General features: G+C 41.3%; 2 protein-coding genes across 9 annotated transcripts; one reads left to right on the top strand and one right to left on the bottom strand.

Annotated features, from left to right (window-relative positions):
* Positions 1–43: 43 nt before the first annotated feature.
* LOC110528442 (zinc finger protein 595) lies at positions 44–5,259 on the top strand. 3 transcript variants are annotated; one of them, XM_021610511.2, is made up of 3 exons: positions 44–337; positions 794–1,006; positions 1,123–5,259. In XM_021610511.2, exons 2-3 carry the CDS (start codon positions 808–810, stop codon positions 3,561–3,563), a joined length of 2,640 nt encoding a protein of 879 aa, XP_021466186.2. In that variant the 5' UTR covers positions 44–337; positions 794–807; the 3' UTR covers positions 3,564–5,259. The 3 variants fall into 3 exon arrangements, with proteins under 3 accessions (XP_021466186.2, XP_021466187.2, XP_021466189.2); XM_021610512.2 differs by having other exon boundaries at positions 62–348; XM_021610514.2 differs by lacking the exon at positions 44–337 and adding an exon at positions 339–472.
* Positions 5,260–8,574: 3,315 nt separating this feature from the next.
* On the bottom strand, positions 8,575–17,981 carry LOC110528441 (hyaluronidase-2). Of its 6 annotated transcripts, none has more exons than XM_036984025.1 (4): positions 17,889–17,981; positions 13,326–14,295; positions 11,049–11,138; positions 8,575–10,463 (listed from the first exon to the last, which is right to left on the bottom strand). In XM_036984025.1, exons 2-4 carry the CDS (start codon positions 14,277–14,279, stop codon positions 10,071–10,073), a joined length of 1,437 nt encoding a protein of 478 aa, XP_036839920.1. In that variant the 5' UTR covers positions 14,280–14,295; positions 17,889–17,981; the 3' UTR covers positions 8,575–10,070. The 6 variants fall into 6 exon arrangements, with proteins under 6 accessions (XP_036839920.1, XP_036839919.1, XP_021466184.1 ...); XM_036984024.1 differs by lacking the exon at positions 17,889–17,981 and adding an exon at positions 17,726–17,836; XM_021610509.2 differs by lacking the exon at positions 17,889–17,981 and adding an exon at positions 17,003–17,252.
* Positions 17,982–19,676: the final 1,695 nt, after the last annotated feature.

Genomic DNA, 19,676 nt, shown 5'->3' with positions numbered 1-19,676 from the left:
AAATAAATTGTTGTTTCTAATCGAACACATTTGTGGGCTGCACAACAATATGGCGGTGTAAATGCCAGGTTATGGCTAGACGGGATGCAGTTTTTGTCAAATTAACATCATATTTGACTTTTTGCAGCAGGTTATGATAATTTACGAAGCAGGTTAAGAGAATGAACGTAGCAGGTTAGGATACTTGTGTTAAGGTTATGACAAGAGTTATGGTTAGTGTTAGTAAAATGCTAAATAAATCAACTTTTGGTGTTAATTTGACCAAAGCTGGATACCTTCTAGTCTTGACCGGGTAACCACTGCAGAAAAAGAACGGAGTGACTCGATGTTGTATTAGGTTTGTATCTGGTAAATTTGTACATTTATTAGGCATAGCTATCGTGCTTTCTGTCTCTCTGTGGAAGTATGTTATTTAGATGATTAGATGGTTCCTCATTCTGAAAGTAGTCTATGGTAGAAAACCGAATCCATGGTTCGTTTTTTTTTCGCCAACATCCGCTAACTTTACCCACAGCTAGCTAGCTAACAGTCAATGGATGTGATATCAACCGTGCAATATAATTTTTAAAAAATGATCTCAAAATAATATTAAAGTAACTTCAAACCAAATAATTGAGTTAGTTTGGCCATGATAGCGTTCAACTTTGAGATCCTCTGATAATTTGCGTTCTGCTTTGTTTCTCAATTGAAAAGTGCTCAATTGAAAATTGAAAAATTCTTTATCTAACATTTAGAAAGATGTTTGTAGATTTATTTTTGTGTGTTTGTGTGCTTCTTTGGTGATACGTCTCAGAATAAGACGATAACATGGAGTCCATTGATTTGGAGAGGGAGGACCCTTCTAGCTCACTATCTGGATATGCCAATGGAGAGATAATGACCCTGGAGATCTCAGAAGTCTCTCCAGACTTGCTTGTTCTCCAGGTAAAAGACAACCTACCTGAAAGTAACCATGGCAGCCTAGACATGGAGATGGATGCTGACTTTCATAATGATGATGGGCATGGTAAGAAAAGAACAAGGGTATTGGTTTGTGGGTTAGGCTAACTTGTTATTAACTGGGTTAACTGTGAGGTCAAAATAATCTAAATGTTGTACTTGTTGCCTCTGTCTTTTTTAAAGGTTTTGCGAATGTGGAACTCCAGTTCTTTCCATGTGATGCCTGCGAAGCCTCCTTCACTAGTGAACCAGAGCTGGAGCAGCACTTCATAAGCTCTCATTCAATATGTGATGTAGCAAGTGAGAGAGGAAGACCGAAAGCCAAGTCAATGGAAACAGAAGGTGTCTCACCCCTGCACACCTGCATGACTTGTGGGAAGGAGTTTAAATACCTAACTTCATTCACAAAGCACCAGGCCACTCACATTGTACCAAGACTGAGAGGAAATGGAAAGTCAATCATAGCAGTAGGCTTGAATGTCAATCAGAAAGTGAAAGGCCTTCACACCTGCAGGCACTGTGGTAAGGGGTTCAAATACCTAACTTCTTTCATAAAGCATGAGAAGACTCACAGGATAACCAAAAAAAGCAGAAAAAAACAGAGGAACCCTTCAAATTCTGAGATTATTGTACGTCTGGAAGGCAATAGGAAAGATGACACAGAAACTTGTGTAAGGGCCACCAAGAAAAAAAGGAACAGCGATGATACTGAGGATCAGGATGCATGTATTCTAATATCTTCTGATGATGAACTAGCCAACACTGCAGAGCAGCAAACACCTGACTCTAACCGTTCTCCTCCTTTTCCTTCTGACTCTAACCATTCTCCTCCTTTTCCACCTGACTCTAACCGTTCTCCTTTTCCACCTGACTCTAAACGTTCTCCTCCGTTTCCTTGTCTGGACTGTGGGAAGGTTTTTAAGTTTTTCAAATCTTACCAAAAACACCAGAAAAGACATGCTTGGGCACAGGGCAAAAGTGAAATAGTGCCTCCTAAACAGGAGCACGGACCGGAAGTGAAACAACAGATTAGATGTCCAGTTTGTGGTAGAGCATTCAACAAGCTTAAAGCTTGCACCAAACATGAGAAAATGTATCATCGGGAAAATAACTTGCGTAAAAACACATTTTCTTTAACGTGCTGTGAATGTGACCGTCATTTTGAAAAGGCAGATATTTTCCAAAAGCATAAGTGCTTCCACCTGCGTAAGCATGTAAAGGCTTTCATAGAGGCAAGTAGGGTGAGCCAACAGGGGGATCTTTTCTATTGTCAACTCTGTGTCCTAAAGCTCGCCAGTGGACTGGAGTTTGAGAATCATGCCAGGGAAATGCACCCAGACCAATATCGCAAAACCCTAAAAGCAGTAGGCAATGTCAGGACATGTATCATTAAAGACACCTTGAAAGGCTTGCCGACACAAAGGGATCTGGAGGAAACTGAAATAGACTTAAACACTGTAGGAGAGACAGGGGAAGATGTAGCGAGACAATTTATTTGCAAAGATTGTGGGGACTGTTTCACATATCATGTTTCGTTTAATTTTTGTGGGAAATGTTTAAAGGATCGCAAAGACTCTAGGAGAATTCGGGAAAGCAACGTAAAAGCCTCCAAGCTGCACCACTGTGAAGAATGTGGACTTGACTTTGGCCGAAAAGATCACCTAAAGCGCCACAGCTGTTCTCATTCTGGCAGTTCCTTTATCTGTTTTGATTGTGGCGTTGGATTCAGGGATCCAGGAGAGTTGCGGACGCATGAAAAGACTCATCAGGTGAGAAACCACATCTGCCAACTGCGTGAGAAGCGATGTGAACATCAAAAGGAAGTGATGTTGCATCATGAAGTTGATCATCCAGGACCAGACGGTTATACATGCCACCAGTGTGGCAAGAAATGTAGTACTGGGGAAAAGCTGAGGAAACACAGAATGATCCATTCGGCCAAAACTCCCCATGTTTGTTCATATTGCGGTACAAAGTTCAAGAGGCGAAAGCATTTGAGACGGCATGAGAACCTGCACACCAATGAGAAACCTCACCTTAGTCATTGTTATGGAGATACATTTGGGCGGCAGGAGGACTTAAAGACCCACCTCGGTAAAATGCACACAATGTTGAGAAGTTATCTTTGTAAGGCTTGTGGGGCAACGTTCAAGGACCGTAACTATCTCCGGAGACATAGATATCACACTCACACAAAGGCAGGTAAGGTGTTCCAATGTGAGGAGTGTGGCCTAAGCTTCAGCCGGGCGGATCATCTGAAGCACCACAAGTACACACATTCTACTGAAAGGCCCTTCTCATGCTCAATGTGTTACAAAGTATTCCACATTGCAGAAAACCTCAAGAAGCATGAGCGAAATCATAGAAACAAGTGGTTGGAGTACCTCAACACCCGCCGCCACAATAACACACCCAAGCAGGAGAGCCATGTTTCTGAGAGCTCCAAGTGGAAACTTGGCTGGTCTGAAGCATCTGCCCTACTAAAGCTCATTCAGAGCCACTCCAAGCACCAACATCATACCTGCTATGTTTGTAAAAATACTTTCAGAGGGCTTTACTATCTGAAAAGACACCGTCTACTAAACTGTCTTGGACAAAGGAGTAAAATTATGGATTCATTCTGATATGGAACTGTTCAATAACTCACTTTGGTGTTGATAATATGAGAGATTTAGAAGATTAATTTAATTTTGTAGAACTTGTTGTGTATTTTGTATATAGTGAGCTGTGGTTTGGTATCTTGTATTGTCTGGTTATTTAAATGTTATTGTAGACCCTCATAGCCATCATACCAGAGCCAGTGTTGCCAATATTAGACTGCTGTGCTATAGTAGGATTACATTAGGCACAGACGTCAGTTCAACATCTATTTTACATTTTTGTAAACTAACGTGAATTCAAAATGAAATCAGCAAAACATTTCACCATGACATTGGATTTAGGTTCCAAGTTGGGTGGAAAAAAATCCTGTACGTTGATGACTTTTTGCAATTACGATCATTTTTCCACGTAGATTCAAAGTCATCACATTGTTTCCACGTCATTTCAACAAAAACATCTATGTTGATTAAACCAGTTTTTGCCCTGTGGGTTTGCTGGGGAAAGAATTATTTCCTTAAAACTGGTGCAGAAGAATGGAATGGTGTACCAAACCTTATAAAATCCATCCCTACACTAGGGAGTTTTAAGAAACCATAAGAGGAAATAAATGGTTTATGGGCTAAATGCTTTAAAACTACACAAGCTAAAAGAAAGTATAATTGTATCAATGAACATTACTTGGTTATCTATTTTATTCCTTTTACTGTTTCCTCCCTATTGATAAGATGTATTTGAGATGTTATAATTAAGCAATAAAGCCAGACGAGGTGTTATATATTGCCAAACTACCACAGCTAAAGGCTGTTCTTAGGTGCAACGCAGCGTGCCTTGATTCAGCCCTTAGCCCATATAAAGCAAACTCCTGATGTGCCTTAATTATATTATAAACTGGTTACCAATGTAATTAGAACAGTAAACAAGTAATTATGCATCACACCTGTGGTATATTTAAGCAATAAGGCCCCCGAGGGGGTGTGGTATATGACCAACATACCATGGCCAAGGGCTGTTCTTAAGCACGACGCAACGCGGAGTTCCTGGATACAGTCCGTAGCTGTTGTATATTGGCAATATGCCACAAACCCCTGAGGTTACCAACGTAATTACAATAGTAAGGAAGTAATTATGGGTCATATCCGTGGTATATTTAAGCAATAAGGCACCTCAGGGGTTTGTGGCATATGGCCAAAATACCAGAGCTAAGGGTTGTATCCAGGCATGCCACGTTGTGCCTAAGAAAAGCCCTTAGTTGTAGTATATTGGCCATATACCACCCCCCTCTGGCCTTATTGCTTAAATATACCACGGCTTTCAACCAGTCAACATCCAGAACACAAACTACCCGGTTTATAATCTTGTGTATATTTTGTTTTTGTGTATTTTCAAGGGGACCACAATGGAAATACGTTTTACATTTTGTGGTTGTATTGTGTTTAAAATGGTCCAATTCTATCATGCATTTTAACAATGACAATTATAAAATCAAACAATTCATTTTGTTATCTTGTTTCCTGTATCGAATGCCCACTGAAGAATGTCTATAGGACCAGGCATATCAAAATATCCTTCAACATTTTGTTATTGAAGCAGTTAGGAAGCTTGCATGCATACTTTATAGTATATTCTTACTCTTACCTCTTTTGTAACATTTTGGAAATGAACAATGAAACAGATGTTGATGATCAATAAAACAAAGAGATGGTGTAATAAAAAAAAAAACACTATCCTTTTTGTTCCAAAGTATCCTCATGGAGTGATCACAGAGCATCATTGTGGTCCAGACTTGAATAATGACAGATTAGAGGATGGTATTGTGTTCATCTCTCACCATCCACACCTGGCGTTTCACAATTCCTTGGTTTTCTTCTCTTACGTCTAACTCGTATTTATTTAAGACGGCTTCTCTTTCTAAACAATTAATACCGTACAGTATACTCTCACATATACAAAAAATCCTGTATAAGAAGGTAACGTTCACTGAAAAAGGTCAGAAGTATGGATTAACTGCTCAGCATCTGACCATAAGAAGCTACAGAGGGTAGTGCTTACGGCCCAGTACATCACTGGGGCCAAGCTTCCTGCCATCCAGGACCTATATAATAAGCTGTGTCAGAGGAAAGCCCATTAAATTGTCAGAGACTCCAGTAACCCAAGTCATAGACTTTTCTCTGCTACCGCACAGCAAGCTGTACCGGAGCGCCCAAGTCTAAGACCAAAAGGTTCCTCAGCAGCTTCTATCCCCAAGCCATAAGACTGCTGAACGATTAATCAAATGGCCTCCGGACTATTTACATTGATCCCCCCCTCCATTTGTTTTGTACACTGCTGCTACTCACATATTATTATCTATGCATAGTCACTTCACCCCTACCTACAGTTGAAGTCAGAAGTTTACATGCACCTTAGCCAAATACATTTAAACTCAGTTTTTCACAATTCTTGACATATCATCCTTGTAAAAATTCCCTGTCTTAGGTCAGTTAGGATCACTACTTTATTTTAAGAATGTGAAATGTCAGAATAATAGTAGAGAAAATTATTTATTTCAGCTTTTATTTCTTTCATCACATTCCCAGTGGGTCAGAAGTTTACATACACTCACTTAGTATTTGGTAGCATTGCCTTTAAATTGTTTAACTTGGGTCAAACATTTTAGGTAGCCTTCAATAAGCTTCCCACAATAAGTTGGGTGAATTTGGCCCATTCCTCTTGACAAATCTGGTGTAACTGAGTCAGGTTTGCAGGCGTCCTTGCTCATACACGCTTTTTCAGTTCTGCCCACAAATGTTCTATGGGATTGAGGTCAGGACTTTGTGATGGCCACTTCAATACCTTGACTTTCTTGTCCTTAAGCCATTTCTCCACAACTTTGGGTCATTGTCCATTTGGAAGACCCATTTGCAACCAAGCTTTAACTTCATGACTGATGTCTTGAGATGTTGCTTCAAAATATCCACATAATTTTCCTGCCTCATGATGCCATCTATTTTGTGAAGTGCACCAGTCCCTCCTGCAGCAAAGCACCCCCACAACATGGTGCTTCATGGTTGGGATGATGTTCTTCGGCTTGCAAGCCTCCCCCTTTTTCCTCCAAACATAACGTTGGTCATTATGGCCAAACAGTTCTATTTTTTTTTCATCAGACTAGAGGACATTTCTCCAAAAAGTACGATCTTCGTCCCCATGTGCAGTTGCAAACCGTAGTCTGGATTTTTTATGCCAGTTTTGGAGCAGTGGCTTCTTCCTTGCTCAGCGGCCTTTCAGGTTATGTCGTTATAGGACTCGTTTTACTGTGGATGTAGATACTTTTGTACCCGTTTCCTCCAGCATCTTCACAAGGTCCTTTGCTGTTGTTCTGGGATTGATTTGCACCAAAGTACGTTCATCTCTAGGAGACGGAACGCGCCTCCTTCCTGAGCGGTATGATGGCTGCGTTGTCCCATGGTGTTTATACTTGCATACTATTGTTTGTACAGATGAACGTGGTACCTTCAGGCGTTTGGAAATTGCTCCCAATGATGAACCAGACATGTGGAGGTCTACAATTTATTTTCTGAGGTCTTGGCTGATTTCTTTTGATTTTCCCATGATGTCAAGCAAAGAGGCACTGAGTTTGAAGGTAGGCCTTGAAATGCATCCACAGGTACACCTCCAATTGACTCAAATTATGGCAATTAGCCTATCAGAAGCTTCTATAGCCATGACATCATTTTCTGGAATTTTCCAAGCTATTTAAAGGCACAGTCAACTTAGTGTATGTAAACTTCTGACCCATTGGAATTGTGAATTATAAGTGAAATAATCTGTCTGTAAACAATAGTTGGAAAAATTACTTGTGTCATGCACAAAGTAGATGTCCTAAACAACTTGCCAAAACTATAGTTTGTTAACAAGAAATTTGTGGAGTGGTTGAAAAACGAGTTTTAATGACTTCAATCTAAGTGTATGTAAACTTCTGACTTGTACATGAACAAATTACCTCACCTAACCTGTAACCCCACACACTGACTCGGTACCAGTACCCCCTGTATATAGCCTTGTTATTGTTACTTTTAATTATTTGTAGATATTTTTTACTTCAGTTTATTTTGTTAAAATGTTCTTAACTCTTCTTGAACTGCACTGTTGGTTAAGGGCTTGTAAGTAAACATTTCACATGTATTCGGCACGTGACAAATAGTTTGATTTGATTTACATTTTCCTATCAATCTAAAAATGTTATAAAGGTCCTGTGAATTGGCTAAGATGTTATTTTAGTAACATGTTTGTTAATGATAGTTTTGTTTACTTACCTACCAACTAGAGTAACAGCAGTCTTGCATTCACAGTCTATTGATTTATGTAATTTACATCTTGGCCACACATTGCCTTTAATAGTCCAACTGTACACGCATCAATAGTATTACATGTGCTAGAAAATGTAGATGCTGTTGAATGAGTGAACAGCAGTACCCTTCCTCTTGGAGGGTCGGAACTGGAAGATTGGGGGGGCTTGAAGTCTGGTTTTAGTTATAAAACAAGGCTTTCTCTGTACTCCTAGCACAATAATATTGCTTTTGGCACCATGAGATTACCCCCCTTACACTTGGAAGAAATTCCCAAAAACGGAGGGGAAAAAGAGGAAAAGTGAAATGTTGGCAAGACACAGAGGTAGGTGACTCAGGAGAGCAAGTTACCAAGGTGCAAAGGCCTTCACGTGAAAACCTTACCAGACACGTTGCAGCCTGCTCCCCGGACGCCTGAGGCGATGACGTGGACGGCGATTAAGGCAGCCCCCTGCACTTCATTGATTCAGAGAGGTTGGGTGAATCGATCCAGTTGTGCAACTGATTAAGTATGGCCTTTTCCCTTATTTTTCTGATGCCATTAAATCTAACTACAATTGAATGTGTCACTGTACTGACCATGAATGGTTAAAACATGCTTTTCCAAAATGTATGTCAAACTGCTCACTGTGTTTGCAACACGTGGTATGTGATTGTGAACTCCGACCCACCATGATGTTAATAACGGCAGCACAACAGCTCCAAGATAAAAATTCATTGAGAGCCTTCTCATATTTCAAGTTTAATGTAATAAAAATAAATGACTAATTACACTTAATTACAATTACATCCAATGTACATGTAGGAGAGTAAATGAGAAGCATGTTTGGGACATAAATAAGAGCAGTGAAAACGATAGACCCTCACTGAGGCCCCTGAAGAAGCCTACGAGAGGACAAAGCCATTTTCTTAGGAATTTGGTTTCAGGCAACAGAAGGCAGAATAGAGTAAAGACAAAATGAGCAAAAGTGCTTTCAGCTTTGGTTTACAATCCTCACAAACACTCAGAAAACATCAACACAGAGAAAATGTAGATGCACCAGAATAAGAATCATGACAATAAGGATGAGGACCACAGACACATTAGGCCAAACACACTCGTTGGACAGGCACTTTCGCACTGTCATCTGTGTAGATGAGTGGTGTGTTTACAAATATCAAAGAATATGTTGTGGACTACAAACATTTCTTACACATTCTTAGATGAGTTGTTTCTTGTTAATGTGACTGAGGTGCTAAAGTGTTGTAAAAGCAGTCAGCGTACGACACAGTAGATGAAATGAATTCCTTGCCACAATGCTAAGCTTTACTGAAGGTCATGAATATTCAAATGAAGCAGTCTTTTCCAAATATTCCAGTTATTTTCCATCATTAGAGGCATAAAAAAATAAGACCATAGAAAAAGAAAACATTACAAAAAGATGTTGAAAATTGCTGTTGATTTTCCTCGCCATATCTGCAGTTGGACCAGATCAGAACTGGGTGAGGGGGTAGCCGCCTACCTGAGAGGTGTGCACAGCACAGGTCTCTTTGGACATAACCTTCACAGTAGGAGTCTCTTCGTAGAAAAGTAGCATTCTTGTGTGATGCGTTAGCTTCTCTGTTGTTGAAGATTCAATTCCCTCATAAGTTTCAACATGAGTAAAAAGAGAGAGGCATATTCTAACAAACTACTGTCTAACTAGTAACCCAGGTACACTTCTAACTAATGACAGTTTACTTAGACACACACACAAACTCAATAATACAGCTGGTTAGAATTCATACACCTTGCAGACATCTTAGTTCTAGTTCTGGCTGTTAGCTCCAGATGTCTTCCAGCTCCGGTGAAGGGAGGGATAGATCACTACAGTATAGACCTTCATTTCTGCCACACTTGCAGCGCACCCACTCCCTAAAAACATCAAGTCAAAATAGAAGGCCTGTTGTTTTGCCCACTTCAAATGCTGTCCCTTTAGCTTGTGTGGGTAACTGAAGAGTACTGAGGGGTATCTTCAGTCCCCTCCCTCCTTCCTTCATCACATTGAGAAGCAGGCACTCCCATGTCCTCTCCTCCATGGATCAGTCCCACAGAGCAGCTAGTGCCCATCCCTGACCAGGAAGCCCCCTGAGCACCAGTAGAGGCCAGGACTAGAACCAGGATCAAGGTGTGGTGGTGGTGGCTTCCCCCATATTGCACGGTGTCAGCTCCTGCTCCTCCCAGCCTCAGTGGAGCACAGTGAGAAGCCCCAGAGGGAGCAGCAGAGTCAGTACAGACCAGACTTTCCAGACAGGGGCAGCACCACTCTTCCCCAGCTCTCTCTGGGCACAGCCCTCACCCTTGTACCCACTGTAACACTGGCACTGGAAGTGTTGACGGTACCCAGCCAGCTCCCCCTGGCCTAGTTGCCCAGTCACCTTCAGCCTCCCCCCCTGGCTGCTGATGCTGTGGGTGAGGGGGCTGAGGTGCAGGTAGGCATCAGTGTCTGAGTGTTTGCGGAGGCAGCGACCATGGAAGCCGCACAACTTCTGACTGCACAGTTCTGCTGCTGTGGAGACATTGAATAGGTACCGGCCCAGTGGACCCCGGAGGTACTCACTCAGACTGGAGCAGCTGGCCTGGAGAGAGAGACACACATACATACAGCGAAACACACACACACACACACACACACATACATACATTGAGACACACACATATACCCACAGAGTGAGACAGAGGCACAGACTCAGAATGGAAATGAGAAACTCAGACAAAAACAAAGTGGGGAATTGGAGGTCAAGTGTGATACGGGGCAAACAGAGACACCAACACATGTTAGCATTTAATGTGGATAGACAGGAAATAGTCGTTACATAGTAGCTACAGGGGGGGAACACCAGACTGATGACTCAAACTAGGCATAATCTATGAATGATCAAATAGGTGTGTCCCCCAAATGGCAACCTATTCTCTACATGGCCCTGGTCAAAACTAGTGCACTATGAAGGGAATAGGGTGCCGCTTGGGAAACACCCCAATTTGAACATTCATAGATGATGCATAGTTTGAGTCATTATGTTGGGAATAGGGAATCTTCAGGGAGAACACTCCCATTGCTGCAGCCATAAGTATGTTACAGAGGGGAACACCAGACAGAGGACTCAAACTAGGCTATGCATAATATTGAATGATTAAACAGCTTGAGTGATGAGAACACTCACATTGCTGCTGGCGTAGGTATGATCTCCCCAGATGATGACCCCAGATGCTCCCAGGGCTACACTCTCCCCAATAGTGGACACCAGGTCTGTCTGCACACACACACACAAGTTCAGTATGGAAGTTGGTAGCCCATTATAAACATACTGGCCATGTTTGAGATCGACTACATTGCAGTCGGCGACGACCCGTCAAATCATAATGAGTTGTCATCATGATGTCAGGTGATTTGTAGTTCAGTCAGTCTGCAGTGGCTGACTACAGTGACATTAACTGTAACACACGCACCATCAATCTGAAACACACGCACCACCCTCTATGAACAGGAACACACACATCATTTATTCATTTCTTTAACACTGACCAGCTGAGCTGACCCACACCCTTCATGTAGATGATGAGGTCACATTATATGGAAAAGATGGTGATTCAGAACGAAATGTCAGAGGAACTGACACATATCTCTTTACTCCCTGGTTTAAACACACAGACAGATGTGTCACTCCCACGCACATCCTTTCACTCCGACACATCCTTATGGAGGCTTCAGACACACTCAAAGTAAGAAATTAAGCATGATACAATATATAGGCTAACCATGATCTCTCGTTCATTCAGAATAATCCTACAAACACACCTTCTGACTCTCCCTCTCTCCTCCAGTGTGAAGAGTGGTCCAGTGGGAAAGTAAACAGATGCCCAGGCTGCCTAACAGCAATTTATTCATCCACACACAACAAACCTCACTGCACACATACGCTCACACACATTAGTACCAACCTCTCCAAACGCACCTCTTCGGCACACACACAAACAACCTCTCATTTAAATCTATTCAGGCAGTAATCTATTTCCAATTGTCTTTTGACTCACTACTACAGTGAATTTGTCTAACTCCCCTCTTCTATCCCTTGGTGAAACAGCTGCTGCTTGAGATACAGTATTTTGTGCGCAATGGGTGTGTGTGTGTACTCCAGATTAGTGCATGTGCGTGTTATTGGAAGGTTGGCCAAAGGTAATGATATTTGGTGTAGAAACCGCAGAGAGACATCTTTAGGTTTCTGGGGAAACACAGGCAACTCTGTGTTGCTGGACATGCGAAGCTTGGTCATGTAGGAGTGTGTGTGGACATGTGAATGTTCTATATTTAGCCCTGACATATTAGCCTGGCTTTCTTTAACACTATACGATCCAGACAACAAAGCATTCAGATCCTCATGGGCCGGTTTCCCGGACACAAGTTAAAGGGATACTTTGGGATTTTTGTCAATGAGGCCCTTTATCTACTCCCCAGAGTCAGATGAACTCCTGGATACCATTTGTTTGTCTGTGTCTAGTATGAAGGAAATTTGAGGTAGTTTCGTGAGCCAAAGCTAACTAGTGTTAGCACAATGACTAAGTCTATGGGTATCTACTAGCAGGAGTAATTAACAACCTACTTCAAACTGCACGCAGAGACATAAATATGGCATACACGCGTTCATCAGACTCTAGGGAAGTAGATAAAGGGCCCTATTTCCAAAATCCTGAAGTATCCCTTTAAGCTTAGTCCTGAAATAAATACCATGGTCAATAGAGAATCTTCATTGAGAATGCTTTTTAGTCCAGGACTAGGCTTAATCCGTGTCTGTAAAACCACCAGCCCTATATTTTTAGGCCCTGGTTAGAGTAACACTTGCCTTGTAAGACCAGAGGGGACTGCACTCTTGGTTAACATGTTAAAACCTGATGTGTTTAACGCTTTTTTGGTTACTACATGACCCCATATGTCTTATTTTTACTATTTTCTACATTGTAGAATAATAGTGACGACATAAAAACTATGAAATAAGACATGGAATCATGTAGTAACCAAAAAAGTGTTCAACAAATCAAAATATATAGCAAAGAGTTGCTATTTGAAAAATCTTAAATATAAAATATATTTTGATTTGTTTAACACATTTTTGGTTATTCTACAATGTAGAAAATAGTACAAATAAAGACAAACCCTTGAATGAGTAGGTGTTCTAAAACTGTTGACTGGTAGTGTACATCAGGGTTAATTCAGTCTCACACACAGACACACTTTATTGACAAAAAACAACAACAAAAAAACAGTTGTGGTAAGAGGCAGCTGAGAATTTCAAAGCTATAGTGTGTCTGATTGATTTCTTACCGGAATAGCAAAAACAGAGATATCAGGTCTCTGCATAGCACAAGTTATGGTCATGATGAAGTAGGCTAATCATATCTACAGTATAGGGACAGAATCAGGCCTATAACATGGGCCCTCTCACCTCAGTCAGCGGAGTCAGCTCGTTGGCATACGTAGGCCGGGTATAGACAAAGACAGGCCGTGCCAGCGCGTCACCTGCCGATGCCAGACGCATCCCCTCCTTCACCCGGTTGCGGACAAACTGACGTCCAAACATGGTGGAGCGCAGCACTGTGCTCATGTAGACAGATGGGAACAGGGCCGTGCTCTCAGTCCATAGCCAGGTCAGCTGGTCATTGCGAGCCACCTCCACGTCAGGGCAGCGACCAGTGTAGTTCTCCAGGCCGCTTCGGTAGTCATGGTTGTAGCAGTCTGGAAACAGGTAGAACCCCCACAGCTGGTTAGGCCGCAGGCTCTTGGCCAGCCGCAAGGTCTCCAGCATGAATTTCCGGGCCGACAGCTCAAACTCCTGCTGGGCCACTTTCCCCACGCGCTCCAGGGGCCACTCCAGGTTTTTGTTGGCCACCAGTTGCCGGGATTGGTTCCGGTATACGTCCTTGACGTCCCAGTTGCGGATCCACAGCGGACGCCACTCCTCCCAATCGATGACGGCAAGGCCTTTGGCGTTTGGTTCACTTATGTACTTGTGAACACCTTCGGGCATCTTCTCGTAGTGCTGCGTGAGGCTGGCGGCCTGTGGGAGCCCACCGTTCACCGCGGTGCCGTCCCGCTCGTAATACGGATACAGCCCTAACCGGTCCTTATAGAAGATGGTGAGGTTTTGTCTGACGAAGCCCTCGTTGGGCGACGCCACTATCTGGAACTGCTCCAACGGGAAACGCACACCATGCCGGGGGCGGCAGTCCTCTGTCGGGGCATTCCAGGCGAGGAGCAAAGGCTTCTGGGAGAACATGGGCCATCTAGTGGGCTTCAGTTCTTCAGCTCCGAGGACATTCCAGGGAGTGAGCAGAGCCAGGAGCAGCAGCCAGGGCAGCTGGCCAGTCAGGGCCAGGAGAGAGTGAGGCGCTACCCCCATGGCCACCTTCTCTGCCCTGGAAGAGAGACACAATGTCAATGTAGCTCTTTACAATCACAGCCTAGGAAATGAGCCTCTCCAGTTACTCAGTAGACTATATAATTTGGAGAGAGCTATTTTTACTGAATGAAATGGCATGTTATACTTAATATACATTTCTCCAGGTGCCCTCACAAACCATTTCTAACTGTGTTATGTAATAATATGCCTTGAGCAAGAGTGTGTGTGTTTTCAACTTCAAATCAACATTAACTTCCTTTCACAACACTGATTGGCACACATATGGTAGGAGATTGCCAACCATTATGACAGGGCTAGCTTGTAGGATATCTCTGAAATGTAAGAGAGTATCTTGGTACTACTCTTCATACTAACATTGTTGGAAGGTCATGTAGCCCTGCAGTAAATAACACAAACAAAAGACAGACAAAACTGTCTGACAATGCATGGGGAGATAATATATTATTTCTAGGGTTGGGTAGGTTACTTTCTAAATATAATCCGTTACAGTTACCTGACCAAAATTGTAATCAGTAACGTAACTTTTGGATTACCCAAACTCAGTAATGTAATCTGATTACATTCAGTTACTATTAGATTTATTTCCCCTTAAAACACATTAGAAGACGAGAAAAATGTATGTTACCAATTGAACAACATCTATTGCAGGATAAATCAATGTTAAAGTTTACATAGCTGGCCCTTTTTGGATGTAAAATGTTACTTTGTGTGTTGGTTATGTAGGCTTCTTCTAACCCATCGCTTCCTACTACATATAAAAATAATATGATTCAATTATATCTTTACATTAAAAACCAAAGTCTATCAGAATTCCAGTCATTCAAATAAATATTATACCCCTTGATCTTCAAGAATAGGATTTGGAAATATGGAATTATAGATTAGACAAATTGATTTACCTGAGCATAACCCCAAAACGAAGGATTTATTAGCCAGCACTACTCTGTTCTTTATGATTTTGTGGTCATGGAGGACTGATTGGGCTCATTGATTCCAGTTGAAAAATAAATGCTGCAGTCATTGAATGGCATGCTTTGAGCACTACTGAAAAGTGCTATTTACATGTGAAAAATGAATGCCTTATGCTGCATTTGCTATAGGCCTATTGTTGACCTTTTTGTTGGTGACACTTTTTGATATCTTGATAATATGCAGCTGTTTATTGCGCAAATCCACAGATGAAACAATAACAAAATCGCCGCCCCGCCTCTGTTTTGGTAAAAAGCTGAGGGATGGGCCTGGAGAAATGTAACCACTCTCAGATTAATAGACAGAACTACGGATGGTAGGACTGTCCATCCACAATATCAAAAGTATTGTTTTAACCATGTTATGAGGCTATACAGTGTTTGTTCACATTTACAAACATTTGAGAAAAACAAGATGATATTTTGGGTTCTCATGGAGTGTGACAGTTGAATTTAGTTCATGAGGCATTATAAATTATATTCTTCAAGAATCAAATAGATATATTATAATCTATAAGTCAAAAACATTATGTAGCAACTACAGATTGCCCCTTTAAATCTATCAAAAATGTGATTTTGAGCATGTGTCCATTAGGCCTATGGATTTTTATTTTATCAGCATGAATTCGATTGAGCAATAAAAGCCCCACTTTTATTCCATAGGCCGCTGTTGCAAGAGTGTATTTTTCACTGGATGTCCACTGGTTTCAAAAACAATGATTGATAGGCAGTTTAAACTTCTTGAATTCAACCATTATTGGGTTCAAATACACATTTAGATTTGTGAACAGCCATGCACAACAACCACAATCCGTAAGGCGCAAATAACTAAATGAGAGAGCAAAGAGAAGGAGTGTGATTCACATCAATGCGCTATGTAGATATCATTAATAAATTATATCCATATCACCGTAGAGTACACCACTGCTGTTATCCTCACCTCCAAGCGTTAATTCAAATTCGATAATCTTTGGATGTCGACAGTTGTCGCACCATTGGAAGACATACCTTGGACAGTAGCCTTCAAAAGCCTATTCCTGCGATCGATCAAACACATTTTGTGTGTCATCATAGTGGTCTCTGACTTGTGGTCAGACTCGCTCAGGTGGAACAAACGTTAACTTTTTTTCAGTGCTTGAAAGTCATTGAGAAAACAAGTCTAAAATATGTTTTTCGCTAACATCCTTTCTGAATTTAAAAGTAACCCTTGAAGTAATCATCTAGTTTTTCAAAAGTATCTGTAATCTGATCACAATATTTTTTGCTGGTAATGTAACGAATTAGTTACCGTTTTTGTAATCATTTACATGTAACGGATTACACCCCAACCCTGATTATGTCTGTAGACCAAAAAATACCGATGACTGCATTTTACCCTGTTTTTCGTGTTTAAACTGGCCTTGAAACGAATCGAACAATACACTCAAATGTAAAACCAAACCAGCTCACCAGTTTCAGACAATGTGAATGATTATCATTACTCGCTAATTCGTTAATCAAATAAGTAATTATATGCATACCAAATTCACCACAAACTAGTACGAACACGCGACGTAGTTGTACACGCGCACAACGTTCGCACGAGCTAGTTTCACAGTCCTTGCATTTACTCATCACATTGTAGCCAAATACAATAACTGAAATTGAATGATACAGTTGCGAACTGTGCAATAATGTTACACTACTTGCTACTGTAGCAACACAAGTTTCACTAGATGGCCAAGGGAATCTGACCTGTAGCAGACGACTAGATCAGGACAGCGGTTTATTCCACTAATGTGGTTTCAAACAAAAAACGACAAGAATCTGCCGACATCCTGGCATACATATCTCCTCGTGATGGAAATGTTCCACCAGTCTTCTTGCTAATAACATATTATAATCAATACATTTTTCGGTAAAATCCAATCTTGCCAACAACGCATCGCGCCCAGTTCCAAGCAGAGAAACAATGCTCCGATGTGCTACGAGTTTAGAACTGCTCGTTCCATTCTACGGGAAAGGGGGGGGTACGTTCAGAAATTGACTTCAATGTTTAGGTCACTTCGTCCTGATGAGGAGTAATACATATATGTCATTGGACTAATTCATGTCAATATATATTTCTGTGTATGTTAAAGCCATACTAATGTATTTGTAGCGTTTTTGGTTTGACGTTTGTTTACGATTACTCCCTTTAAATGTCAATAGTGGCTTAGTCTTCCAATTTCGCTGAGGGGTAGGATATCACGCCAAAATGTGTTCTTTAAATTAAGATAGGAGATAGTCACATGTAGGAACCAATCCAATTAATTCTGTTTATGTAGGTTTAGATAGCAGAGATGTGGGTGACTAGCACTGCTAGCTAGTATATTAATACCACGTGTTACAGGAGTGTGGATGTCCACTTTAAACGAGCCCATCCTACTTTTAGACTGCGTGTTTGTTATAATTCAGTCATCTTAATGTAGTCCTTACTGATACTTCTCAGTAATTGACAAGCTATGTGACCATACTCTTTCAAATCTTTCAGGAAACAGAAATATAGCATACAGCTGTCTAACTTCATCCACACATCTGCAGTTCACCCCCTAGAAAGCATGATGTCCACTGAAAGTTGGGAGCGACCGTGCTGACTCACTTGACAGGGTCAAATTTATGAAGGGGAAAGCGTCTCTCATGGCTGCTGACCAAGCAGGTTAAGACCTACAGCAGGAATTTCTCGCTCTCGTTCTTACTCTGTTTGCTTGTTCGCAGATGTAATTTCAGTACAAGGAACACGTTACCTTAAAGTAACGTATAATGTAAACAGGGCCTGCCTGCTTTACATCAGTGCCAGGTGTATCTGCCTGTAGTCTGGTCTATCGCCACTGAATGTCCATGGTTTATTCCCCTCTCTCTAAGCCCTGTGGAGCGGGCAGTAACCAGGAATTGCTACTAACACACACCTGGAGGTAAACTACAGTAGTAGTGAAGCCACCGTGCTTCTACCTCTTCATTGCTTAATTGTTCTTTTAGGCTGGGTTTCTTTATAACCACTTTGTGACAACTGTGGATGTAAAAGGGGCTTTATAAATACATTTGATTGTATATAGCCTGGTTATTCTTATTCTTATTGTGTTACGTTTTATTATTACCTTTATTTTAGTCTACTTGGTAAATATTTTCTTAACTCTTCTTGAACTGCACTGTTGTTTAAGGACTTGTAAGTACGCATTTCATGGTAAAGTCTACACTTGTTATATTCGGCGCATGTGACAAATAAAGTTTGATTGAATGATTGACCACAGTAGAGTGCATTGACAGCAATGCAATCAGTGCCTTAGTATGCCACCCACACACAGCTAGGCAGCTACAGGCACAGATGTGTGGTGCTTTGAAGTCTGGCCTAGGGTCCACTGTTGTGAAATCCAGACAGGAATCTACTTGACAGGAACAAATCATTCAGCAAACCAGAGGGGATTTGACAGAGTGTTTTTTGAGAGGAGGGCAGTGCAGTGCAGAGAGGAATGACAAAAATGTTGTGGAAATGTGTTTTGTAGTTTGAAGTAGTTATCCAAGGAAGAAACTCTCTAGCGGGGAAGTTTAGGGGTGGATTTTTTTTACGCTACACTCCCTAATTGATAGCATGCTAACAAAACTCACAACTTTTAGACAAGAATCTCCTATGCATAGACTACACACATGAAACAACTATGAAGAAGCTGAAAACACATGAAAATAGATGTTAGAGTAAATTGGAATATTATCAAATTAAAATGACCTAACACACTGTGTGTGATATGTTTAGACATTTTACAAAAGGCATCAATGTGATGTGCCTCCTGTCATAGCAGTGTTATGCTCATCGTTGGATGATAAATGACCGGACCAAGGTGCAGCATAGTAGGTTTGAATACGTAACACCGGGAAAAACAATGAACATAAACCGAACACAAAAGCTAGTTGTGTCTAAAGCAACAAACAAAGACAAAAACGAAAGTGTACAATTCTGTAAGGCAAAATAAACTATACAGAAAACAAGATCCCACAAAACCCAAAAGGAAAATGACAACTTATATATGATCCCCAATCAGAGACAACGATAGACAGCTGCCTCTGATTGGGAACCATGCTCAGCCAAAAACACAAAGAAATAGAAAACATAGATTTTCCCACCCGAGTCACACCCTGACCTAACCAAACATAGAGAATAATAAGGATCTCTAAGGTCAGGGCGTGACAAGCAGACAATGAGAAATGGTGTCTGAAATGCAACTGGTAATCAACCTTGGTTAATTGATTCAGGAGTAGAGCACATTACTTTTAGATGATGGATGCATGCATAGTAAGAAATGGAGTAAAAAAAAAGGAATCCAGACAAATATGTTATAGTCAAATGTTGAATAAATCGGTCTCTAAAGTTTTTCCCACTTACTCAACAGAGGCT

This window comes from Oncorhynchus mykiss, chromosome 7 (genome assembly GCF_013265735.2).
Source record: "Oncorhynchus mykiss isolate Arlee chromosome 7, USDA_OmykA_1.1, whole genome shotgun sequence".
Classification (NCBI taxonomy): domain Eukaryota; kingdom Metazoa; phylum Chordata; class Actinopteri; order Salmoniformes; family Salmonidae; genus Oncorhynchus; species Oncorhynchus mykiss.
The sequence above is the reverse complement of the archived record's forward strand: the minus strand, read 5'-3'. Positions and strand labels throughout refer to the sequence as shown.

What these genes read in the sequence shown, in the direction of transcription:
- LOC110528442 (XM_021610511.2), top strand. Translation starts at nt 808, where the DNA reads ATGGAGTCCATTGATTTGGAGAGGGAGGACCCTTCTAGCTCACTATCT. An exon ending in TCATAATGATGATGGGCATG is followed by an intron (nt 1,007 to 1,122) that starts GTAAGAAAAGAA and finishes TCTTTTTTAAAG; the next exon opens with GTTTTGCGAATGTGGAACTC.
- LOC110528441 (XM_036984025.1), bottom strand. Translation starts at nt 14,279, where the DNA reads ATGGGGGTAGCGCCTCACTCTCTCCTGGCCCTGACTGGCCAGCTGCCC. An exon ending in AGCTGACTCCGCTGACTGAG is followed by an intron (nt 11,139 to 13,325) that starts GTGAGAGGGCCC and finishes GTGTGTGTGCAG; the next exon opens with ACAGACCTGGTGTCCACTAT. An exon ending in ATACCTACGCCAGCAGCAAT is followed by an intron (nt 10,464 to 11,048) that starts GTGAGTGTTCTC and finishes CTCTCTCTCCAG; the next exon opens with GCCAGCTGCTCCAGTCTGAG.